The sequence below is a fragment of the Anser cygnoides genome, chromosome 9 (assembly GCF_040182565.1).
Source record: "Anser cygnoides isolate HZ-2024a breed goose chromosome 9, Taihu_goose_T2T_genome, whole genome shotgun sequence".
Taxonomy (NCBI): Eukaryota; Metazoa; Chordata; class Aves; order Anseriformes; family Anatidae; genus Anser; species Anser cygnoides.
In genome coordinates this window covers 3,871,505-3,897,222 of record NC_089881.1, presented here as the reverse complement: position 1 = coordinate 3,897,222, position 25,718 = coordinate 3,871,505, and the positions used below count along the sequence as shown (strand labels likewise).

The 25,718-nt window shown below is 37.0% G+C and overlaps 1 protein-coding gene and 1 long non-coding RNA gene across 5 annotated transcripts in view; one reads left to right on the top strand and one right to left on the bottom strand.

Annotated features, from left to right (window-relative positions):
- COL4A4 (collagen type IV alpha 4 chain) overlaps positions 1 to 25,718 on the bottom strand; it is a 68,080-nt gene that overhangs the window by 10,245 nt on the left and 32,117 nt on the right. For all 4 annotated transcript variants that reach the window (XM_067002221.1, XM_067002220.1, XM_048063051.2 and 1 more), the window contains 22 exons: positions 25,152 to 25,221; positions 22,821 to 22,925; positions 22,023 to 22,187; positions 21,346 to 21,438; positions 20,844 to 21,007; positions 18,690 to 18,762; positions 17,309 to 17,415; positions 16,689 to 16,872; positions 15,839 to 15,907; positions 14,589 to 14,693; positions 13,870 to 14,088; positions 13,001 to 13,162; positions 12,186 to 12,356; positions 11,066 to 11,209; positions 10,277 to 10,384; positions 9,834 to 10,012; positions 8,769 to 8,832; positions 7,354 to 7,428; positions 6,845 to 6,952; positions 6,400 to 6,507; positions 2,123 to 2,194; positions 1,218 to 1,346 (listed from right to left, as the gene is read on the bottom strand). In XM_067002221.1, the coding sequence (XP_066858322.1) occupies positions 1,218 to 1,346; positions 2,123 to 2,194; positions 6,400 to 6,507; positions 6,845 to 6,952; positions 7,354 to 7,428; positions 8,769 to 8,832; positions 9,834 to 10,012; positions 10,277 to 10,384; positions 11,066 to 11,209; positions 12,186 to 12,356; positions 13,001 to 13,162; positions 13,870 to 14,088; positions 14,589 to 14,693; positions 15,839 to 15,907; positions 16,689 to 16,872; positions 17,309 to 17,415; positions 18,690 to 18,762; positions 20,844 to 21,007; positions 21,346 to 21,438; positions 22,023 to 22,187; positions 22,821 to 22,925; positions 25,152 to 25,221 (2,674 nt within the window). The remainder of the gene's footprint in view (positions 1 to 1,217; positions 1,347 to 2,122; positions 2,195 to 6,399; positions 6,508 to 6,844; positions 6,953 to 7,353; positions 7,429 to 8,768; positions 8,833 to 9,833; positions 10,013 to 10,276; positions 10,385 to 11,065; positions 11,210 to 12,185; positions 12,357 to 13,000; positions 13,163 to 13,869; positions 14,089 to 14,588; positions 14,694 to 15,838; positions 15,908 to 16,688; positions 16,873 to 17,308; positions 17,416 to 18,689; positions 18,763 to 20,843; positions 21,008 to 21,345; positions 21,439 to 22,022; positions 22,188 to 22,820; positions 22,926 to 25,151; positions 25,222 to 25,718) is intronic.
- On the top strand, positions 298 to 5,958 carry LOC136791434 (uncharacterized). Its single transcript, XR_010833506.1, has 2 exons — positions 298 to 2,370; positions 2,760 to 5,958. It is a non-coding gene; the product is annotated as an uncharacterized lncRNA (long non-coding RNA).

Here is a 25,718-nt window from a genome sequence, read left to right as displayed (position 1 = left end):
ATCTACTTAAACTAAAGAATGCATCATTACACATGGACATATTGCCACAAATAAACTCTTGAGTTCTAGCAATCAAAGAAATGGTAAAAATGTAAGGCAATAGAGGTCTAGAAAATTATTCAACCTGAGACTGGGTAAGTAGTCACAGACTTCCTAAGAAAAGTGAGTTCAGTCATTTCCTAAAATCCTTAGTGAACAAGATGAACTTTATAGCCTTAAATGTATTTTTTTTTGATGTGTAATCTGGATTTTTGCAAATTAAGATGTTAGTGTCCTTACGTGTGACAGGCAAGAAAAGTTATCGGTTACCATACTCTGGGTAATGTTTCTGAATACTGGAAGGTGTTTAGCATGTGTTGCAGTCTGCTGCCTTCTCTTTTCTAAAGAAAACAAATCTAGTTTCTTTAGGCTTGTTCCAACTCCACCCATCCATTTATTCTCTAGTGAGTTCTCCCTAAATTGTCACAGCTGGACAAACAGTATGCCATGGGAGGTCTTGACCATCCCATCTCAAGCAATGTTAGTACATCTTGGAATAAAACTTCTTTTTTCTCAACCACATCATTCAGTTCACAAACTAGTAGCTAATTGAATTCAGAAAACTGTGTTCATCTTAAAATAATTCACTTCACCAGAGTTCATCTCAGCTAGATTTTTTTCCCTGTTACGTGACTCTGTAGCAAGGTTTGATAGAGTAAAACTAATGTTGTTTCTAATCACAGAATTGCTGTGGCTGGAATAGGCCTCTGGAAACTTTCTAGTCCAACTCCCTCTTCAGAGCAGGGTCAGTTAGAACAGCTTGCAGAGACTGCATCCAGCTGGGTTTTGAATATGTGTCTCACAATTTTTTCCTATTTCTGTGCAATTCCTACATCACCAAGGCTCTTGAATAATCTTAGCAGTCTTGTGATATAATTCCATCTTGCATTTACAATGGAATAGTTGATTTACTGTATATCTGTGATTACCAGCTCTATTGTACTCTTTATGTACTTTTTTCCCAAGAGGCAACTCCACCTAGCAGTTCCCTGAGTCTGTCCAAGTCATCTTCTATTCCCATTCTTTCCTCTCTGGTAACATAAATGTTTGCAATAGGAATGATTTCAGTGAGTGAATCTCCTGTGTATATATTCATGTTGATACTAACCTGGGGAAGAGCCTTTATGAACTTTACTTCAGTTCTGCAGAGCATCACCGAGGAGAAAACCCTTTCTTACCTGGGAATCCTGGGAATCCCCTTTCTCCAGGGGCGCCTGGAATGGAAACACCAGGCCATCCAGGTTCACCTCTGTCACCTTTCGGTCCAAGTTCTCCTGAGTATCCTGGGCGCCCTGTTTCACTTTGACCTTTATAGGAAAACAATTATGTACATAATGTCTACAGTGAGTACGAATACAGATCTACAGGATAGAAATACCAGCTGTAGGTGTTCCTCCTTGCAAAGGTTGCCTAGTACTGTTTTCTTTTGGATTTCCCTTGGAAGCTGGATAGAGTTTTGTTGAGTACAGCCCTTAGTCATCTCTTTTGAAGAAAGTAATCTCTGCTTTAGGGCTCTTCTTCAGGGTTTATTTTATATAGTGTCATTATCACCTATAATTTGAAATGTAAACTGATTGCAGGGTCCTAAATTTACTTTTCTATCAGTATAAATTTGTAATCTCTTGATAGATGGTGAGCACTGTTTTTTAAATACTGCTTCAAAAGCACCTTTTGAAAGCTGCAAATAGATCAGCATGAGTGAAAAACTGGTTCCTCTGAAGTTTGCACTACAAATCCCATTGACTTTAATGGGGCTGGGATTTCATGTCTCCTTTCAATTTGTTAGTTTACCTTATACATGTAAGAAAAAAAAAAAAAAAACCTGCACTGAACATTTTCATTGTATAAATAGCTTTGAAAGGTTCCAACAAAACTATGTGAGTAATGGAAGTTTTAAGGTTTTCTTCACAAATAACTACAGGTTTGTCATTAGGCACACTTTAGATTCTGTTTGAAAAGTTAGTTTGAGCCTTAATGATCTCTTCTGGGCAAGGCAAATATAAAAGTAATATGCATTATTTCTTGTGCATTTACTCATTCAAGAATGTATTTTCTGTTCCTCAAGGTAGTTTCCACTCTTTACCTGGAGCTCCTGCAGAACCTTTTTGACCTTTTAGTCCATCCAAGCCATCCAGTCCAGGCAGTCCAGGAAGACCTAAGACATATTGCAGGCATGAATGAGTGCCAAAATACTTCTTTAAAGCCGCAATTAAAAATTACGCATTTTTTGTTGACAATGCACTGTGGATCAAAGCAGGACACTTGCTGAGTTTGATTCCTATTTGTAACTGAAGAGATCACATTGCACCTGGGTGCTGCCATCTTGAAAAGGTAAGCCTGGAAAACCTGAAAATAGCAACCATAATACAGTTTTGTTTCAAAGTAACCAGAAAGCATACGCTTTAAACCTTTAGGTATTTCTACACTGCAGCTAGCAGCAGGAAGCTCACTGTGGGCTGATTTACTCTATGCTGAACCTCATGGTTGTGGCTAGAGTACTACTTGCTGCCTGTGATTACCTAGTCCAATGTTAGTCATTTTATCACTGCATAACCTGTAATAACCTGGAGACTAGAATGAAGATCTACGTAAAATTATTGGGAAAATGGAACTTCTTTACAGTTTCTTTACATGAAGATAAATGCAAATGCAATTTAATCTAGCTGCACTAGAAAGAAGCAAAATTTTCACCTGTCTTCTTATTTTTCCTGGTCCTGCAGATTTCATGAAGGAGACTGTGCTGCTTTGCATCATACTGCTACAAAAATTCTTCAGCTCAACAGCAGAAAGTCTTTGAAAATACATCTTTAAGGTTGATCTTGACATGTGATAGCATACAGCAGCTTTGTTGCTAGCAATGTTCACTTAGATGACCAGATCATAAACTGAGTGTGCTAGTTGAAAATAATTTTTTGCTTTATCATCTGAGCTTTTTTGAAATTTGCTAAAAAAAAAAAAAATCTACCTCCGTTTTTCCTTATCTTTTGGAACTAATCTGAGATATTTTTTTTTGCAGTAGTTATTTGCATGGTTTGTTACAAATATTCTAGAATTGAGGCAAAAAGTCCAATTAAAAATCCTCTCTCAGCCTGATTATTTATTATGGTTTTGTTTCTTGAGAAATAAATAAATTATGTTATGGTGCTCCTGTCCAGGCAAAACCAGAATTTAGCATTCAGCTACAATTTAAAACTGGAACAATCACAAATTACAAAATGCAGGGTGAAATCAATTGTATTTTTATGGTTTCTATCTTAAAAGTGCTGAATACTGCAATCTTTTTTAGTGTTTTCTCATACTTTGCTTTTTGTTTAAAACTGGGGAGGCAAGATGGGGGCCCTATCAGTTGGATGTTTGCCCGGGAAATGAGAATGCAATATTTGGATCTGTTACTCATGCTAAGGCTGCACCTGGTGATAGGACCAGATCTGACAAAACCGACGGGTCACTTGGCAACAGGTTTGAAAGATTTCAGACAGAGGAATAGAGTTGTGTCGTTGTGACATTTCTCCTGCCAGAGTGGGACAGACTAGAGCAGATAGTGATCTGCAAGAAATGGAACAGTACTGACAATGCTTGCTCCTGTTCTTTTTCCACCTTTGCTGCTTATCTCTAATTTCCTTCTTCTGCCAGTTCCTCTCCCTATGATGTGGGTTTCCCAGTCCAGTTCCAGCGTTTCTCTCCACAGTTATGAATTATTTCTCTTTTTCCCTGTCTAGCCATTTCCTAGAATAGATGTAGGTTCTCTGTTTCAGTTCCTGTGCTCGATCCCAGCATGTCCTGCAGCACCAAAATCTGCTGTTTATCCAGAGCATGAATCATACGAGAATTTATTGCTGTACTGTGCACATATGAATGGAATTATTTTTTTCATTTGTTTCTAAGCCGGTCAAATTTGGCAGGGATGAACTGCCATAGGAACAGTAACAGGAATGCCCTTTATCAAATGGTTCACCTGCTGAATTTAAACATCCTTAGTTCAAAGATGGGGTCTTCTGAGAAAGGAAAAATAAAAGGTCACTAAGGTTCTTTAATAAATAATAAATATAAATCTTGGAGCTTTATTCTCAGAAAAATTGCAGTTATTTTTGTTAAAATATAACAAAAGAATGGAAACCAAACCAGCCAACCAAAAAAAAAAAACAAACCACAACTAAACAAACAAAAACAGCCAACAACAAACACTGGTCTAGAAAAATTTAAATCCAAAAGGTTGTTTGAAAACCTGTAACACATCGATAATATACTCTGTAATACCCTTTTATAGTATGGGATACTACTAACCCAACCTGTAGTATCTTCTGCGCCCTTAATTCACTGCTCTTAAGTTTCTTAAGTTTCAGTCCTGCTTTCTGTAGCCAGCTTGTGTCTTGGGGATGTTCCCATTTTCAAATTTATTTGAGAGCTGCATGCCAATCTGGGGAATTTAACAGTGGTATTTTAAAATGATTATGAAATACTAATGACATTTGGCATCCTGTCCACCATTTAAAGCTTTTTTGATCTTTAGCTTATTCAGTCAAGATTGATGGCTTGGTTTACTTGCTTTCCAGGGAATTTCTGACACCTTTGCCAACAATCCATTATAATATCAGCACTTGTATTTCTAGATTTTTGGATTGCTCTAGTCCCATACTTCTAGGTACAGCTGAATTGGCTGACCTACATATGAACCACTATTCTGCATTTTTACAGCCCAATTCAGCTTTTACTCACACAAGTAATTATGCTGATGTTCTTACTATTACTTGCTTCATGAGGGATTACTCACGCAAGTAAGACTTGCCAGACTGAGCCCTTAACTAGTAAAACTATCTCTGTAACACAGAAAATGTGATTACGCTTTGGTTAAAAGCCCTTTAACTACATTTTTTAATCTAAAAGTTCTTCAGGCACGAGACATTTAATGTAAATGAGAAGCAATTAGACTAACAAGGCTGTGTCCTTAACAAGGAACAGCCAATTAACAATTTCACATCTAATGGTAGCTACATTATTTATTAAAAGCAGCATATGATATATTCTCCAGTAGAACTGGAATACTAATTCTATTCAGTTTTCATTACTGAGTATAATTTCAAGGTTGTTAACCTTCTTTTCAACTTGGCTGGTAATATATAGGATCCTAAGGCAGGCAAGCCACTTGGTCTCTAATGAATTTCTATTTGGAACAGAACTTTTCCCTCTGCAGCACGTGTTAATTTGTTATGTTTCCTTCGCGGGACTTGGGATAACTTCTGTGTAATAGAGAAGTGTCTGACCACTCATGGCAAGATGGAATGAGTCCATCTTTTTACTAAGAAGTTTTCAACAGAACAAATTTTTCTCTCTCAATTTAGACATCCCTGTCATTGCAGATTTCTGCCTTTGTTACAGAAAATACTGTTTGGAACAATGAAATGTTCTCTTGCAAATTATGCACCAGCAAGAAGTCTGTCACAACAGTTTAAAGCAGCACCCTTTACTTTCTGCAAGTAATCTGAAACTTCTATTTTTCATTTAAATTTTCGGTAGTTTTTAAGAAACCTTCTCAATTTATCCTCAGTCTGAATTCGAAGTGAATCTGTTGTCCTCCCTAGCCATTTTTCATTGTCACATTTATTACTTTACTGTGGTATCTGTATATCCATCATTAATATTCTTCTTGCCCAGGAACTGGTTATGAAGCTCACTATTGCAGAGAGGGCATACAAATTTCGTAGTTGATTATCTTTCTTTATAAAACATTATTGTAACTCATGATTTCAATATTAACTTTTACTATACTTAGAATGACATACTGGCTTCCACCAAAAACAACTGTACAGATGAGCTGCTGTTCAATCCAAATGTAACAGTCATTATGAAAAGTGTAATTTAGGATTTTGGGGAAATATTTCTACATTAAATCCTCCAAATTTTTTTTTATTTTTTTTTTTTTTAGAAAATCAAAACAAGTTATCTTATGATCACAATTTGTCGTGGACGAAACTGTCCACAGCATTCTGCTGTTTTTGTAGAGGAACAGTGGCACTCCATGGTGAAAAGGTAGAACACAGTGTAATTGAAGTCAAAGTGAAACGTCTGAATTAATGCAAATTCCTTCTCCTTTCCTTAACTTCTGTTATCAGTTACATTAAGAGAGCCAGAATCTGTTTCTTTCTTCTTCTTGGCTCATTTTAGATCGTAGTCCAATTTTGTGAGGTAGCATTTGTTATTTTTCAAAGGTGCTGATAACTGGCTTAACTCTTTTAGTAGATTAAGTGAATACAGAATCAAAATCATGCTTGCTTTTTAGGCCTTTTCCATTTTCAGTGCTAAATGGGTATTAATATATGGTGATGTCATATTACCAGTAGAACTGCACTGTATGCTGTTTACCTTTCCTGCCCTGTGATCCAGCTAATCCTTGCAATCCTGGAGGTCCCAAAATTCCTTGTTTCCCTTTTTCTCCAGGTTCTCCTGGCAATCCTGGAGGACCTGGAGCTCCTGAGAATGGAGGGAAAAAAAAATCCTTGACTATGCACATCCTTGAATAGTTGATTTTTTTTTTCCCTACACAATTTAGCACACTACATTATTCAGATATTCAGAGGTACCTGAAAGCATATGGGACTGTCTGAAGAACTGATGTATCTTGCTGTCAGGCTCTGAGCTAGCTCTACTGCTGCTGTCTACAGATACTGAAACAGCTTTCAGTACAAGCCTTCTTACAACCTCTCCTTTCTATAGCCTTCTCAACAGAGGTGCCTCCTCAGCTACATGTTCCTGATGCCTACCCCTTCTGAGCTCTTAGATCACACTAATTTTAAAACTTTGGCATTACCTGGAAATCCAGGTATTCCTGGGTATCCAGACTCGCCCTTGGATCCTGGTCTTCCAGGTTGTCCTTGGATACCTGATGAACCCTTCTCTCCGGGTAACCCACAGAATCCTTTAAAAAATATATAAAATATAAAAGTTCAGTAAGATTTTTCTGTAATAGAAAAGTTTTTTTTTTCAAATACTGCAGATCCTTGCATCTATTTATTAGCAATGAATTACAGTGATATCTCTGATGATATCTGAAAGAGCAGAAATGGCTAGCAAGAGATAGACAAGACAGGTATTCTGGGAGATCTTGGGGTGTTCTCCAGTGCTGTACTAGACAATACCAGTCTCTATCTCTTATGTTTGCGCTAGCCATATTGCACATTGTGATGCCGCTCCTATCCCAGGGCCTTTAACTTTGCAAAATACAACTCAATGCATACAGAAAATAGAGCTCCCTCTCCACTAACAAAGCTTACAGAAAATGCCTTAAGTCCGATTTTTTCTTTAATCAGACTGAATTACCTGTTAATCCTGGGTCTCCGGGAGGCCCTTTTTGACCACGTATACCAAGCAGAAGAGTTGGGTCACCTCTCTTGCCTGTTAAGGTACAGTGACTTTCATTTGATACAAGTATTATTTTCATCCATGAATACAAAGCTGGACAGTTTTGTAAGATCTTATAATTTAGTCATAGATATAACAACTATAAAAGGGAATGAGAGAACACAAAAATACTTTGGCACATGGAAATTAGCAGACAGCTCATCCTATCATGAAGTACTAACTCAGCTTGTATTTAATATGATTCCAGTCAATATTCATGTAAATTACTCACTATGGAGGAAAAAAAAGGGGGGGAATTTTTCCAATACTGACAGCATATACTGAATATGAAAGATATTGCATAAATTCCTTATGATACTTTATTAAACACAAAGAGCTCCTTACATAGGTTTGTTAGGATTTGCACAATCAGTACAGCTTGAGTCCATTTACTCAGTAAAGACCTTTTAGGGACTAGCTGGGGACTTTAAGCCAGCACAACTTCTGTTTGCCCTGAAATTCCTGTTTATCAGAGAGTCAATAATTTCAAGTGATTTTGTCTTACATTCTCTGTACAGACTTGTTCTTTGCTTTTTTGTGTGTGTGGGGGGGAATATATTCCCTGGCTGAGAAGGTGTTGAATATTTGAAGAAATGGAAACTGTAGCTGAGAAAAAGAGCTTATCTTGTCCCCGTGACATTTTTTTTTCCCTGGCAATGATTTTATTATGTTATTTATTATTAATGAAACCATGCTCCAAGGAAATTTGGAATATCATGGACGACACCATTTTGCATTTTGCTGAAATATTTTAAAAAAATCTAAGTATTATAAATTTGTCAGAGTAATCTCTACCTATGCAAAAAATACAAAACTTCATCTTGTGAGCAGAATAACTTTGCTTACATGGCTACAACCTATGCCTGATTTTTGTTAATTTCAGAAGTTACAGGAACTAACAATCATAGCCTAAATTGCTGGAAAAGAAGTGATGTAAAAGTAACTATAAATCCTGCTGTACTATTTTAAAAACTACCTATCTGCATAATACCATAAATAATTGTATTTTCTCTCATTTTGTTTAACTAGTTTTACAGATACATAAGTTTGTACTTGTTTTTTTGGTGTTTTGAAACTCCATGAAATCTGACAGAGATTTATCTTCTAAATTAATAAAAACTATGTTATAAGGAACAAACTGTTAAAGAAGAAATGTATTAAAATGCAAATTTTGCCTTCAGGTATGTCAGACTTGTTTGTAATGCTATTCATGTTTGAATTACGTTCACTTCTGTCCTGTTTTCTAATGTCTAGTGAGTACTCTCCATATATGAAAGCATATATAACATAACACTATGGCTCTTTACAAAAGCATGTTTATATGAACTCATTACCTTTAGATCCTTTTGGGCCAGTCAATCCTGGGTTTCCAGGCATTCCTGGTAAGCCAACATCACCCTGACAAACAGCAAAAAAAAAAATTGATTTATGATATTCATAATAAGAATGATCTGTAAGAATATTTGGTTCTCATATGCTAGTAAACAGACCAGAAATCAATATGAATAGCAAAACTGTATCTTTAGCTCAACAGAAAAGCATTTTGTCTTTGCTACATCAAACACTGACCATTAATGCTTCCAAGAAACTCTAGATTAGAATTGCTAATAATTTTGAATGTGTTTATGCTAACACTTGGCTTGAACATCTTGAATTCCTCACAGATGGCTTGAGTTATTTGATTTAAAAGGTACCACAACAACGTACCAAATATTACTGAGTTTTACCCCGATTTTACTATAAACATTAATGAGAAATATGTTGTGACATTACAGTAAAAATGTAAAGATTTCTCTATTTTTCTTTTAAATAATGACCTATGATCAGCAAAACAGATTCTGTCTTCAAAGAAATATAACACAGAACAAGCTAAGCAAAGATATGTCCCTGCACCAAAAAATGAACTGTGATTTGTTTCATGTAATCTCATTGCCTATCTACCTAACGCACAAGCTAGTGAAGAATGTAACCTCATATCCATATGGGACGTGTTTTTGTATATTTATTCTTGAGCAATATGGCTTCTCTGGGTTCTGTTTGGTGCAAGCTGTCTGTATGGGCACAGGTCTGTTTTTTTTTCTTGTCTGTTGGTTTGGCAGCTCCTCATAGCAAGATATGAAGAAGCAGCCATATTAACTTCAGCCTTGTGCTGTTCTAATTAGTGAAGCATAGCCTGAACTTCTACCAAGTGGCAGTATAACAAAATCCCAACATGCTGCTGGGAGAGAGGCCTCTTGTTGACCCTAACTATAGCTTCTGCCAAAATGTAATCACAGTATTGACAGTCTCCTCTCAGGAGGAGCATCTATTGGGTAAGTACAATATAGGCATCCATCTTATTTCTTGGAGTTGGTAAAGATGTAACTGTAAATTCTGGGGCACTGTCACTTTCAATTTACCTGGTCACCTGGTTGTCCTTGGAAACCTGTAATTCCTTTAAAGCCCTTTGGTCCTGGGAAACCCCGTGATCCTGGAAACCCCATCAGTCCAGTGTCACCATGGTCACCTGGCAGTCCTGGGACACCGTTCTTCCCTGGAAATCCTGGGGCACCTCTGAAACCAATATTGCCTTTTTCACCTGAAGTTAATTGCAGAACAAGATAATGACCAATATGGTCAAACAATTATTTGACGCTTATCTTGAATATGGCTATGCTTTCACACTTTGTATATTGCCTTAGTAATTGCTCAAAGAAACTAGTTTGCTACCTTAAGAATCTATAAACACAATAAGGTAGCTGGAAATTACTGCAACTATCAATCCAAACCTATGAAAAACACACACCATTTATTATGATATCAGATAAATGTGTGTATGCACAGCTTTATTTTATGAGCTTACCTCTTTCACCTCTAAATCCATTCTCACCAGGGAAGCCTGGCTCTCCCTTTTGTCCTTTCTCAAGCCGAATGTTAATGGAGCCACTGTCTCCTGGAGGTCCTCTTTCACCTTTGAGCCAAACATATGGAATGTAAGTAAATCCTTATAAATGACACATCCTGAAAATTAATATTTACTGAGGACTCCTCTACCAGAGGAAGCCTTCAAATACTAAACTAATGCAGATCCCAGTTGTTTGAGAAAACTCGCTGCTAGCAAAATTCATTTTCTTTTGCTTGCTTTTTAGTTAATTCAGGAGTAACCCAGCTGATATTAAATCAGAATTATTTCCTGTTTGTCTGGAATAAGGAAGATAGCAATTGTACTTTATACTGTATTGTCTGTGACTGAATACACTTTGGAAATGGTTATTCTCTTTCCCATATTAATGTTCATAAAGATGATTTCTTGTATGTTTTAGATAGATTCAACACAGACAATATGACAGAAAACTTTAAAAATCTGGTTTCTCATCTGTACAGGACAAAATTCAGGGTTTGTTTGAATGAGTGATTCTTATGTATGTTTTGATTTACAGTGGTAAATGTATCCATTGATCGCTATGCCATTCATTTTTCTTTAGTTTTCGTTATGCATTCATAAAGGACAAGAGATGGATTTAGTATCTCTGAAAACAAGTGAATATATGCTTATACCAAGCAGAAAATGTAAATCTATACCAAACATAGTCTTAACAAAACTGATCATAGAAATAAATAAAAGTACAGAGTGAAGCAGATTTTTACAAACCTTTCATTCCCATATCCCCACATTCTCCACTAGGCCCAGGTGGACCCATTGTTCCTTCTTCACCTTTAACACCAGAGATTCCCATTGGGCCTTGTGTTCCTGGGAGTCCTAGGAATCCTTGGGGTCCTTGAATCCCTTTGCTTCCTGATAATATTAAATGCTTTATTGACACACTCAGTCTGCTATGCTGTTGCTGTCATATTCTAAAGAAGAGTATAAAGCAAAAGGTAGGAGGTTTACAAGGACTCGTAAGGAAATCATCACAGCTAGAGAGCCAATACTTGGAGCATGGCTTCATGCCAAGATCAAACTTGTCTTGAAATCCAGATTGCCTTGAAGCAAACATCTCCTCCTCCTGTACCACCCCCCCAGAGATTAATGCTATTCTTATTACTAAAGAAGCTAACTCTCAAGATAATTGAAGCTGCAAATTGGAAGTTTCATGTTTTTTTTCCCTTTCTGTTAGTTTTCACTGACATTTAGCCTTAGTTTAAATCTAAGCAGACCCTGTAATCTACACCCAGCTAACTAGGTTACTCCAGCCTTACTGCACCTCAACTTTTGGACCAGCCATTTTCCTAAGAATGGTAAAGGACATATGATCTAAAATGAGTGTAAATGCCCACTTCCAATGTTATTTTCATACCTAAGTACTTTTTTAAGTTTTGTGGCACAATTTCTCACGTTTTCAGAAGTACTAGACATGATGTGAATCTATTTCTCCACTTACTCATCAGCATACATTCTAGATACAAAATACAATCACAGACTGCATCAGTAAAGGAGATAGCCTGCAGGTAATAAAAAGTATCTTGTTCTTATAACAACAAACTATTACAAGTAGTTAGGAAATAATACACTGAAAAATGTCAGTGTTGTAAAACAACCAGTGCACCAGTGTGCATCAAGGTGTATCAAACTCTTTCAATCCCTTTGTTTTTATTATAAGAGAAAGAACAAAGGATTCTATTGTTCCTGACTCTGCCTTGCTGCAGGATCTTATTCTAGAAGCTGGAAAGGGAGGAGGGTGCAAAGTATTTCCTAGCTTTAAAATCAGTAAAAATAGCTCCCTGTACAAGAGATGTTATAGACGAGATGTTTTGAGGGATGTTTAACATACCTGTTCGTCCTGGGAAGCCAGGTGGTCCGTTATTACCTGGAAGTCCTGGAAGTCCTCGGGAGCCTGGAGGACCTGGGGGGCCCTTTGAGCCAGGAGAGCCTTTGAGACCTTTGATTCCAGGTGGCCCAGCTAGGCCCCTATCTCCCTTCTGACCTTTAAAGCCTGGTAAGCCTGAAAAAACAGTTTTTACTCTATGTATGTAAATGTAGGGAAAGGATTCAGCAATTGTATCTAAAAGGTAGAAGGTGATAAATATCATCAAACGTAGCAAAATGACTTGGAAACTTTGCCACCATGCTGAAGTCCTGCCTCTATCTAGATTTTCATTTGGAATATTTTGTTTTCTTATATTTCTTTAGTCGGAGACATATCAGTAGAAGTTCCCTGTGAAAAATCCCAACTTTTCATTGCTAAGTACTTTTAATATACGTCTACTAGCTCTCCTTAAGTAACACTTCAGCTTAAGAATAAGGAAGATAAAATTATCACAGCAATGCCAGGAGTTCAATTAAGTTACACAGGACAACAGAGTATAAGGTAATTAATTCTTCTCTTTATTACTTTACAGTAAACACATTATGATTTGGTCAGTTAAGGATCAGCATTTATGGGAAGGGATGGAGAGTTGGGATAAATCTGAGTTGAACATATTATACATTCCCCAAGTTATAGGAAATGTACAAAATACGCCTCCACTAACGAGCAGCCCCCATGGAAGTATTTGTCATATTAGCCACAAAAACCACATGGTTAAATCTGCTAGAAAAGACGTGCAAATCTTAGACCTGTGAAGAAACCTCATGAATGCTACGTACCTTGAGGGCCTGGCAGGCCTATGACACCTCTGAGTCCTGGTGGCCCTGGTAATCCCGTGTCACACGGTGGACCAGGGAAGCCTGGACAGCCTGGTGCTCCTATATCACCTTCTGGGCCTCTAAAACCTTTAGCACCTGGAAATCCTGGGGTACCAGGCTGCCCTGGAAACAAACAAACAAAAAAAACATTGTAAAATCTTCCCCTTAAACTTTTCACTATCACTCAGAATTCCTAACTTCAATTCTGAAATTATATGTTCAGTAATTGGAGTATCTCACTTATCCTACAACTTTTACGTACTTTGTGAAAACTGATCTTTTCTGCAATTTAGAATTGGCTGTTGTGGAGAGCTTCATTCTTTAAAGAACAATTATTCAGCTCTCACCTATAGGTGAGGAGGGCTTATACTGTATAATATAATATATATATACATATATTGTTCAGGATTATATTGTATAATTCTGGGCAAAGAAATTCACCTCTCTTTCCCTGACTGTTCTCCCACCTTTAGCCTGTCTTTTCAGATTTGAGTAAGCAATTTGAGGCAGGGACTATCTTTGTGTCTGTAGAACAGAGCAAGAGACCCTAAGCACAGATGGCCTGTAGGCAGAAAGTAACAGCAGTAACAATAGGAAGCTGCACTGCATGGACTGGGGAAAGGCATCTTCCTCCTCCTGCAGTTCAGATCTCCTCAGTGGCTGATCAACCTTAACTGTGACAATGTAAACGTAAAAATATGGAGTACCCTACATAGTCACCATTATGCAGACAAGATGCAGACAAGAGTAGGTTTTATTGCTATCAGCACTGACCTCACTCAGACTTTCTCCTTTGACTATGTAAAAATGCTTCATAAAAACTTTCGTACCTTGAAGCCCAGGAATGCCTGGATCACCCCTTGCTCCTTGTGCACCAGGTGGTCCTGGCAGTCCCCTATTGCCTGGGATTCCTGGAGGACCATATGTAGTATCACCTGGAAAACCTTTCTGACCATCTATGCCAGGTGGACCTGGAGCGCCATTTTTACCATTAATGGTGGATCCTCTTTCACCTTCCTCACCAGGATCACCAGCTTTGCCTCGGAAGCCTGTTGGTATGATATCAAAAGTTTTTTTTTTCCCAAACTGTGGAATATTATAATTCAAATTTATAATATTCCAGAATTACGTTACCAGTTTGCAAAGAAAAGTATTACACAGAAAATTTCAGACTTTTCATTTACAGATAATGATATGTGAAGAAAAAAGAGAAAAATTATTCCTGTGGGAAGGGACAGTGATTTTCTCTAGAGCAGCATTTATCTTGTGTGTTGTCATTCTTGTTAAGTTCAATTCCTTTACTGAAATTATACTAGTTATTCTCAGTTTTCTGTGAAAATTTATAACACCGAATTTATTTTCTCCCTGTACAATGAACTTCAGGTCATTGCAGTACCTGCTAGAAGAAAGGACAGACGCTGGTAAAGATTCCTCTTCTATTAGGTTTGGTTGAAATGTAATTCTATTCCACCACAGTAGCTACTTTACCCTGTATATATGCATTACAGCTTGACCAGCATATCCCCTGGACTGAGAAAAGCAAATTCACCTTCTGGCCCAGGGATTCCTGCTCCTGGTCTGCCTCGCTGGCCTTTTTGCCCATCAAAGCCATTTGGTCCAGGACGACCAGGGAGTCCTTTTAAACCCTTTGGTCCTGGAAACAGAAAGAAAAGAAGTCAAAACCCCACAGAGCTCTAAAATTTGTGACCTAAGGAAATGGTATTTCATCTTTTTTCCATGCAGATTCATGTACTTTGAAGACAACTAGACTCATAAACTTCTAACATTTTAGGCAAGATCCAACACCCAAGTCACAACCAAATCTATGGCTGCTGTTTTTTCTAAATGGAGTTGCATAATGCATAAACAGCAGACTGCAAATCATCAGAGTAAATTAGGAAAACAAAAATCTGTAACATTTTAATGTTAGAGGACAGCAACCTAGTTATTGACAAATTACTAGTAATTTGTCAAATATTAGTAACCTAGTGATTTGTAAATTTACAAACTTGCAAAATTAGTAACCTAGTAAATTGACAAAATTACAGTTGTCAAATCACATTCTTCTGTGCTACCTGCTTCTCCTGGAATCATGCGGTTGAACTCAATACACTAATCTCTGTCCTCTCATGTCTGTATAGAATTTAGCTACCACTCACAATACTGATATCGGGGAGCTGTGTAATACCACATTAAAAGGGACAACTTGAAAATCCATTTGTTCTGATCATGATTTTCTGTGGTATTTCACGTGTTTTGGAGGTGATCAAAGCAATATCTGGACAGTTTCTGGATGAGTTCTTTGAATTTAAGTTAAGTTGAACAAGGGAAGTAGTAAGTATTGAGATTTTAGGGCTCACTTGCAACTTGCCATGAACAATATTATCTTAGAAATTACAGACTTGCAGCATATCTTTTGCCAGGCACACCTTTTTTCCTCCTTATCCAGATGTGGATGTTCAAGGTCCTATCTGAGTCCAGCCAACTGCCCATTTAACAGCCTCTCATATTTTTTAACTGAAGCAGGACAGAATTTCAGAAATTAAGCTACCTGCATTTAGCCGTTTCTACAGAAGCAGCCTGCACACCTTTTGATCACGCAAATTGCAGCTGTCTAGCTCTTGGTTGTAAAAGATTATTAAATTCCTGCCCACTTGCAGTTTTACATTTTGAGACATCTATCTGTTGAAAAACTAGAATGTTTAGTGTATCTTTTTAGGATAGCTTCTTTGTCTTTTAATTAGCAATTAAAAACTCCGTTTTGATTAAAAACAAAAATTCCCTCATTTGTAAACATACCTTGAACACCTTTAAAACCTGGGGGACCTGGGTTTCCAGGGGATGGTGATACAATACTGACAGTCTCACCTGAAGCAAGAGGGACAAAGAAATAGGTCTATTTGATTTTAGAATAAATAGTCTGAACATTTACTATAATAAAATCTCTGTGGAAATAACCAGCCAGATGCGTAAAGAGAAAGGTCTGTTTACGTCTATAGTTATTTCCACATTATTTAAGGTTTGATGAGAATCTTAAAATGTATTTCTCTTGCCACTTATTTTGTACAGAATATTGGTAATGACTCAATTTGATGTAATACAGTTGTATTCTGTAAAGACAAAGATTTTTTGTGTCTGTGTTGGTAGAAATTTGTCTTTACAATAGAGTCTGTTGAAAGAAAGAGAAATGATATTTTCATCTCAGTTCTATGTACGTTTCTGATTTATACATATTGACAATCAGTGAAATTTTTTTTCTTTGGTAGGGAATTTTTGTAAACAAACAAACAAAAAGACCATGTCTTAAGTATTAATTGTCTTTTCCTGCTCCTTCAGCAAAAAAGCATTGCCCTGCAAATCCTTATATACAGGAGTAGTCTTCACTCCAGCAATTAATTCCCCTCGTAGTGTGCAAGTAACACACTGCAGGTTCAAGGCCCCATGAGATTCATATAGTCACCAGTGTGCACTACTAAATGCTGACAGTTTTGTACCTTTCAGTAGCCATGCTTCATGTGACCACTGAGCTTGCCAAAACTGATTTTTACTATAAATGGATAACACTGTATAGAATACATATGAAGCTGTAATTGATGCTATCAGACGTGTTTTTCATTGTTTGGCTTTTAAAGTAAATATTCGAAATTACCTTTCTGACCCTTTAGACCAGGCGGCCCAATGCTACCAGTATCACCAAAGTCTCCAGGGGTACCTCTGACTCCAGGAGGGCCAGGAATCCCCAAACCTGGCAGTCCCATTGGTCCTTTTACTCCAGGGAGTCCTGGGATTCCAGGGAGTCCTTTATCACCTGGCACTGGTATTCCAGAATCACCCTAAAAGAAATAAACTGTTAATAAGAAATAGCATGACCTGGTTCCTTTCCTCTCTTTGATTATCAAAAGCCACATTAGAAAATTATCTGGAGAAACCACTGTTCTTCATGTAACTATATGGGTGACGTTACTAGTTTTAAATATTCAAAGGCAATAGGAATAGAGGGCAGATTTTGTTTCTTCCTGATCCCATAATATTGACACAATATATGCAGAAGTTATGTCTAGAAATAACAAAACAAGCAGTAGTATTTCCAATAAAATCTTTTTTTCAATGGATACTATGATTTTTGATCTAGGCTAACAGAAAATGTTAAAACTGATAAATCTGCTACAAATTTGGAATACAATGACAGTTTTCATTAAGAGCTAGCCTTTCTTAAGACACTATATTAACTGATATAAAAAAAAAAAATCTTGAGAAAGTAAAACGTACCTCAGCTCCTTTCTCCCCAGGCAATCCTAAATCCCCATCTCTGCCATCATTACCTCTTTGGCCTGGAAATCCTGGAACCCCAGTAGGACCTCTTTCACCTTTTATTCCTTAAAACAATTAAAAAGGTATAATATTTACACCATGTTTTCTTATTTATTTTCTGCTTAGATAAACACAGGGTAACCATTCATCATATCTGGACCTGTATGGCAATTTTCAGTTCTTGAATTCTGGTTTCCTTAATGAGGTAATTTAGGCTTAGGAAGGCAGTATGTATGTAGTTGGACACCTCATGGAACAACTTGGTCTCTGTAAAAGATGTGTTTACAGGCACTGGAAGAATGTGGCTTCTGTTCATGTTATACACAGAGTGAAAACATTGTGCTATTGAAATCAGTCAGAGTTTGATCCTTAATTTCGGTGAAATCAGTATGCACAAATATTCCCCAAAGGTTTTAATTGTTTTCTTTTTTCTTCTTACTTTTCCCTCCAGATTTTTCTTGGACTGATATTTATTAAAATGTATTTTTTGCATAAAGGACAATAGTACTATTCTAACCCAAAAATTCATTTTGCTGTGTCAAGAAATTCTTTATAAATAAACAGCAAATGTTTTGCCCTTCTCCAATGTCTGTAAATAAACACAGGCATCCAAAGCTAAACTAACTTTTCACAAACAATAAGATGGACTCTTTTTTGTCTAAATAATTAACGTAGCATTTGTAACTAAGCTTTCCCATCAGATTACTGTAATTTGTTGTGCTCTTTCTCTTTTGGTTTTGCAAATTATAACCATAACTGTGGAGAGTTTTTGATCTATTTAGTTACAAGAATTTCAGTTGTGTAACTGGTGGCCTATTGTTTCTTTTCAATGCCTGGTCAAAAGTAATTTTTCAGAAAGAGAAGTAGGAATTCAAAAGGCCACTGAGATTTGTGAGTTTTTCCCAAGAATTTTGGTTAAGTGGAAATAACAGCTGTGATACTGACATATGACACTTCAGGAGGTGCCTTTTGTATGATAATATTTCTTCATACTTTCATAGTAATTGTATTCTGATTAGTCTTTGCTACACAGACCTCTGTAAAACCCTGATTATCCATCAAATGATACAAAGTCATTTGTTAGCATTAATATCAATCTGTTAAAACCAGTTTATGGCTCGACTATTAAGTAAAAAGCACAAAAAATTGTGTTGACCTTGTGTTGAGCAAGAAGAAAATGAGAGATTGTATCAAGCAAGCAGTCTTGGTTATATGTGACCTCTAGGTTTCAGTAACTTGCTAAATTAATGACTTAAAGAGCAGATGAATGTGTCTGTCTCACACTATATGAGGCTCTGTGTAGGAAACAAAAAGGATAAAGGATAAAACATGTATTTACCTTTTATTCTAACTCGTCCTAGGTCACCCTTTTCTCCTTTTTCACCATGTTGTCCAGCAGAACCAGGTGTCCCCTTATCATCAACAACACCAACACCAAAAAAAAAAAAAAGTAAATTAATCTCCAGAAAAGAAGCAATATGGGAATTGAGGGGAAAATTAGTTATCTGTCTCTTGCTCTTGCATTGTTTCCCAAACCAGGCTAATTAAGGTAACAAGCCAACAAAGCAAAAAACTCAATTTTATCTCTTTTGATATCTATAAACAGTTGTGTGAACGGCACCTGAGATTTTCAGTCTGACTGCCACCAAATGCAAACAGATATAACTGTGTGAAACCAAGTAATGCTGGAAGAGTTGGGTCCATAGCCTCATTCAGCTGTGACTGCAAATGCAAGAATATTAAGATGCAAACAATTAACAATTCATAAACTTCCCATTGCAGATTTTGACCCATGATTCACCAAGGCAACAGAAGAAGGAAATCTCTCTCGAGTGTTGTGACTGCTGGATGAGGCTGCCCTCCTGCTACTGAACATGGCAGTTGGTAAGTGCTGCTTTTTTCCTGAGTGAAAGCCTGCAATGCTGCCAGTATAAAATATCATCTGCATCTAGTTTAGTACTTGGTGTTGTCAGAAGAGTCTATTACTTGCCAGGTTTAGAGAGTGGAAAAAATGCTTTTCTTCATTTTTATGCTGATTTGTGCTCTCAGCTCTCCAAACAGTCTGGATTGCATATCACCTTGCTGTGAGAGTCTGTGCAACAGGATATGCGCGGAAATACATTTTACCTTGTGAAGTTCACACAAGTAAAAGGCCACTAAGGTTGTAAAATTGGGTTATTATTTAGCCATTCCTCTATATGTATGAAAAAGAGTTCTGCTATCTAAAAAACCCAAACAACTCCCTCCCCCTTCCCCCCCTACCCCCCCCCCCCCAAAAAATAAGGAGTTGCTATAAAGCTAAGCATATACAAATATATTTTCAAAGAAAGTGATCTCACACACACAAGAAACTATTAAAAAAAAATCTCTACTTGGCATCACTTTGCTATGCAGCATCCTAGATGGACATTTTTAAAAACTTTGTATGTTTTTTCATGAAAAACTGCATGTCAGATTTGTTAACACTAGAATGAAAAAATGAACATTATATGCTGATGTCAAATGATTTAGTACACAAAATCTTTACCACCAAAAAGTTAGTTCAGTTTCTTTTCTTGAGGAACTTGAAATGAAATTATTATATTGCTAAGAAGCTATTCAAGCAAGTGAAAAGTCTTTATTTACATGGTAACTTTTCCTTCTAAGGATTATTAAATGAAGGGCAAAATCTTGATTCCGCTTCAGCTTCATTGCTAATACATGTGTTATAAAGAGACAAAGCATTGCCTATAGGAGCTGATCCCTATGAAGAACAAACTTTGAGTAGTGACTAAAAATGGGAGATTCTAAAGTAATACAGAACAGTGAAAGGATAAACAAAACTAAAAAAGTAGCACTGACTTTTAGGCTCTGTGGGAGTGAAGACTATTTTGTTCAGACCACCTCATCATATAAATTAAGCATTTCAATTAAATTGCTAAAAAAAAAAAAAAAAGAAAGAAAAAAAGAGAGAGAGAATAGGAGTAAGGAAAATGACTTGAAATGCCAGAATAAAATCTAAGGTTTCTACACGCACACACACAACAGAGAGAGATAGTTGTTGACATAAAATAAATCTTGATCTGAAGACACCATGCAATTCTTTGCCTCGAAAACATTTTGTTGGAAACACTTTCATTAGAACTAACTGAAAAATTATCTTCAGTGCAGCAATTTGTGCATTGTTTTCAAGAAAAAAACAATGGGTATTTGAAACTAAAAGTAAAAACAAATCGAAAACAAAACAGGATTACCAAACACAATCTTTCCTAAGCCTCCTGACAACCCCATCTACACAGAACAGGATTCTGTCCCCCAGCATAAAACTCTTCCCACTGCCGCAATCTGACAAAAGCTAGTAAGTGCATCCTCCCACAAGACTGTAATAAGCAAAAGTAGATAAAACTTTTACATAATTTTCCAGGTCAGTTCCTCCACCGCTCATCTTAAATGCCTCCTGTGTGAGTGACCAGTTGATGTTACTTATTTACTGAAGCTCATACGAACTACTCACAGGGAGCCCTGGTGATCCCATTGCACCAGATAAGCCTGGATCACCCTTTTCTCCGTGTCTTCCAGGGTAACCCATTTGTCCTTTCTTTCCTTGAGTACCCGGAGGTCCTTGTATACCACGGGGACCAGGAGGACCAGCACTACATGAGCAGAGGCCTTGGTTTCCTATGTAAATGTATTAAAATCACATTGAAACAGCTGCACAATACATAAAAAATACTGCCCTTTTTCTTTTCTGTATGTGTAGTGCACAAACTATTTTATCTCATTATGGCCTTCAAAGGAGTGAAGCATATCAGTACTTTTTCACAGTGCTGAGTAAGTGTACCGATATGACTGCTGATTTAGAAGCTGCTGCAATGTGAACAGATATTTAACTACACATTTTGATGGTCCTGATCCTAAAAGCTACCATAAACTTCTGCTTGCAAATATAGGCCTGAGGTGCTGATCTGGCAAAGGTCTCATATTCAAATTGTTGCTATCCAGGCATACATACCTACCTTTTTCTCCTTTTTCACCTTTTCTTCCTGGAAGGCCTATCTGACCTTTTGCTCCAGGTTCCCCAGGGATCCCTCTGTCAGTACAAATTACACCTTTGAAAAAACAAATTGTACAGCTACTATAAATCAGGTTGACTTTTTTCCAAAGCTTAGGTCATGCGTTCTCCTCTCCCTTACCTTGTTATTCTCATGTGAAAATCTAGAGATCTTAAGAAATGCTTTACAAGTTGTTGCTTACAGATCATACTACAAGAGTCAGTCTGGCTAGAATTGATGTTGACACAAGTGTTTTTTCATTGCTACTATTTCTTCATTTTTCTGCTACAGAATTTTACAGCTCGTTTGTTTTCTAAAGGATGCTGATTTGGGTTTCCTCCCCAGTGTACTACATTTTTAACTTCAGGTGATACGTATTTAAGGACTTTTTTCACCTATGTTATTTTGTGGGTTTAAATCAGCCAGAAAAAAATGAAAATCTTGGTATCTTGGTGATTGACAGTGAATGGGAAACACATGTTTTCTACATCACGTATAAAATTTGACACATCTTTCAAAAGGCAATTCTCACCTTTTTGTTTGTAGAACCAACAAAAGCAATCAGTTTGCTAACCTAACCTTAACCCTAACCTTAATATGTAGAATGATATTTTCACGGAATAAATTGCTGTTGCACATACTAGGTAGTCCAGGTAACCCTTGCCTTCCTGGCTGTCCCGGTAGTCCTGGCGGTCCAGGATATCCAGGTCTTCCTGGAAGTGGTTCACCTGTTCCTGGCAAACCAGGATCACCATGAAAACCTTGAGGTCCTGGTGCCCCACTTAGTCCTGGCAGGCCAGGCAGACCTGTAAAGAAAGTAATGATATAGGGCCAAAACAACCTCACAGTAAGGATTAATACCAGGTGTCAAGAACAAAACTACAGACCATTCAGAACTGCCATGCAGAAGAGCTTCTGTATAATAAAGACTTAAATCTAAGTCTTCAGATATTTCAGGATTCCAAGGAAAAAAGTGCTTTCTGCTTTGTATATACAAATGCCTCTTTTCCTCCCCATTATCTCCTTTCCAGACATCCCAATTAATGTAGCTGTTTCTTATACAGAGCAAAGTCAGCCACGTCACTCCTCTTAGTGTGGGGAATTTTTTTTTTTCATCACTTTTTTTTCATCACTTTTTAGATGGAGAACAGAATTTTGAGCACAGAACTCCAGATACAGGCATACCGTAGACTTACAGTGCATAGCAGCATTCTGCTTTTTTTTCTGTTCCTTTTGTAGTAATTCCTAATGTTTATTTGGAATATTTTAGTTCCTTTTTGGCTACTAGCAAGTGCTGAGCTAGTATTTTTAGTGCACTGTTTGCAGAGCCCTAATCCTTATTGTTGGTGACTTACATGAAAAAAGAACAAAGAATTTTCTTTTAGCTGTCTTATCTCCTACTGGTATATAGTTCATGTTTTATCCCCCAAATCTCTTACTTGCTCCATCATCTCCTGGTCTCCCCAGTGGGCCTGCAGGACCAGATGGCCCAACTGACCCCACATCGCCAGCAGGACCTGGAAATCCAGGATCTCCTTGTGGACCTACACAGAATTTTAAAAATGTGAATTGAACAATGTATGCAATTGACAGTTTATATCTAAATTAGACTGCAACTGAAATTATAATTCAGGAACTACACAAAAGTAAAATACAGTGACCTCCCTTTTTTTGTCTTTGTGGAACAGTTTTAAATGTGTGACAAATTTTAAGGTAGGAGGATTTGGTTGCTTTTCTATGGATTCCTGCCCATTTCACAGACACAGTTTTAAAACTTTGTCACTCAGCAGTAGTATCTTTGTGGTATATATTTCAGAATACTGAGAGAAGTGTTTGCCCAAAATAAATACATGTAGGAATTAAAATAAATGCACATTTGATATTTATCTGACAATGTTCACGAGAAGGTCATTTCAGGATCATCCTACCTGAAATTATCCAAATTTTTAAAAGTATATCTTCAAAATTTCTATAATAAATAAATTTTTGTTATTATTGAGTGATAAAGAAAATTTAAATCAGATATAAAGGGCTTCATTAAACTGGAAAAGTGAAATATTGGTACTAATTCTGTTGTCAAACAGCTCTGCAAAAGGTCATTTTCTCTTAAGAATGTAAGAGTATTTCAGTATCTACTCACACAGCATGCACATGATTAACTTTAAATGTTACTTGAGATATTAAAATTAAACATGGGTTTAAATCTTTTGCCACATGAGCTAGAAACCCTCAGAAGCCAATGGGAAACAATTTTAATTGATTTTTGATGAGGCTACTATCAGCATTTGCTGCACTAGAAATGCAATTTATGGGAAATTCTTTGTTAAAGTGTTCCTACAATACAGGTTCCCTAACTGTGAGATGCCAAAACAAATCCCTTAAAGGCAGCATGCTTGGCTGCTCCCCACTGCCTCCTGCTGTGTAAGAAGTAAGAACTTCCACACATTATCACCAATTAGATAATAAAGATACGGATAAGGGAGATAGGATATAAAACAAGTGCCTGAGGTTTTGGTAGGAAGGCAGTGAGATTGACAGGTATTCTGTTAGGAGTACAAGTTCCAGATAGATAGGGAAAAGATGACAGAAAGTTGAGGGAGGAAGGAAGAGAGGGTACAACATGTTCCCTCTTGTAAATGTATATGAAATAAACACCAAGAGGTGTTTATTGATGGTACCAACAGACACAGTTGCAGCTCTCAGGCACAGCCAGGCAAACAGTGCTTGGAAATGCCTATTCTAAAGCATCAAAGTTATGGACTGAATTAATGAGTGATAATGCAATACTAAGGTAGAATTAATGTATGATGACCAATCTTTTTTTGCAGGCAACCATGATTTACCTGTGCCTTTTTTATACAAGGGATGTAAACTGAATACTTCTAGGACCTCTAGGACCTCAGTACATGTGCAGATTAGGTAACGTGCACAGCAAGATCAGCACTTTCCAAATACTTTGGTGGTTCTGGATGTACAACCACAGAACACATGCTTTGTCTGTCCAGAAAATCTAGAGGTAAGTATGAGCAGATCATCTCACACTACCACAAATGTACTATTTAGCTCAAGAAATTTTAGATAAAAAGTGATTTACCTCCATCTGCCCAGATTAGATTTCTTCAGGGGAAAACAAAACAAAACAGCACGTTCAGGGAATAGAGGGGGAAATAATGGCTTATGAAATTCTGAAATCTTTCATTTTTTATGTTTGCAGTACTCAGTGAAACACTGACATAGAATGATAATAGCCTGGAACTTGAATTAACACAGTTATTAAAAGCAGTGGACCTCAGTGGTGAAATCCTGTCTGAATTAGCTTACTACAAACTTAAGAACCAGGCTTTCATTCCCGCTGTGCAGTGAGAGGTTTAATTGCAATCTAAAATCTGTGTGTTGTGGCAATTCTGAAAACAGGATTTATAAACTACAATATGAAGTCTGATTGTTTTATTTACCATCCATTACCCAGCACAGGCTTATTTTTCAGAGCTGTTTCCTAAATACGCCTAGGTCCAATAACAAGGGATAGTCTAGCAGATCTAGCTGTGACTGTGTGCATAAATATCTTTCAAGTGAACATTTAATCTGAAACATGTATGTTTAATGTAGTTCCAGTAAGATCAGTAAGACACAAACAAACTCAGAACGTTGCCACTAGGAGGATAATGTTTTAGTATCTTGTTCCTAATGATCACTTTCTAAAAACACCTTAGCAAAATAGGTCGTATACACTTCACACAGCAGAAAGAGTAGTTAAAACTAGCTTTAACCTTTCACGGGAAGCAATGGAGTTCCAACAGCTCCAGGAGGACCTGGGGGCCCTTTTTCTCCAGGATCCCCCTGTAAGAATCCAACAGTAGATTTTACTGATAGATACAAATATGCAATGCCCTGGCATGCAACTAAAAATTCCAAAATGATGGGGTATGCGGGGACGTGACCTATTCATATCACCTGGGCAAGACTTAAAATAATGATCTTTCAGAATAACTGTGACTTAATAATATAACTATCACATATATCTGTTTGGCTTTTCAGAACCTGCAACTGTTGCATCTGATTTCTTTCATGTATTTTAAAGTTGAGTCAATTACAGTAAAATCAGTACCATGTTTAAATGAGATGTTTCAAATTAGCAACCAAGTTGTAATTATTTGCCTTAGAATTCTATATGAGAATTTGGAAATTACTTCTGTGATAACAGATGAGGATTAAGAAAACAAATTTCAGTTTGACAGATATTATCAATGACAAGAGATACTCAAAATTCTTGTAAGAAATTGAAAACATCTGCGTTAGGGAAACATAAAAGTGCCTACTAATAGCAAGGAAAATCA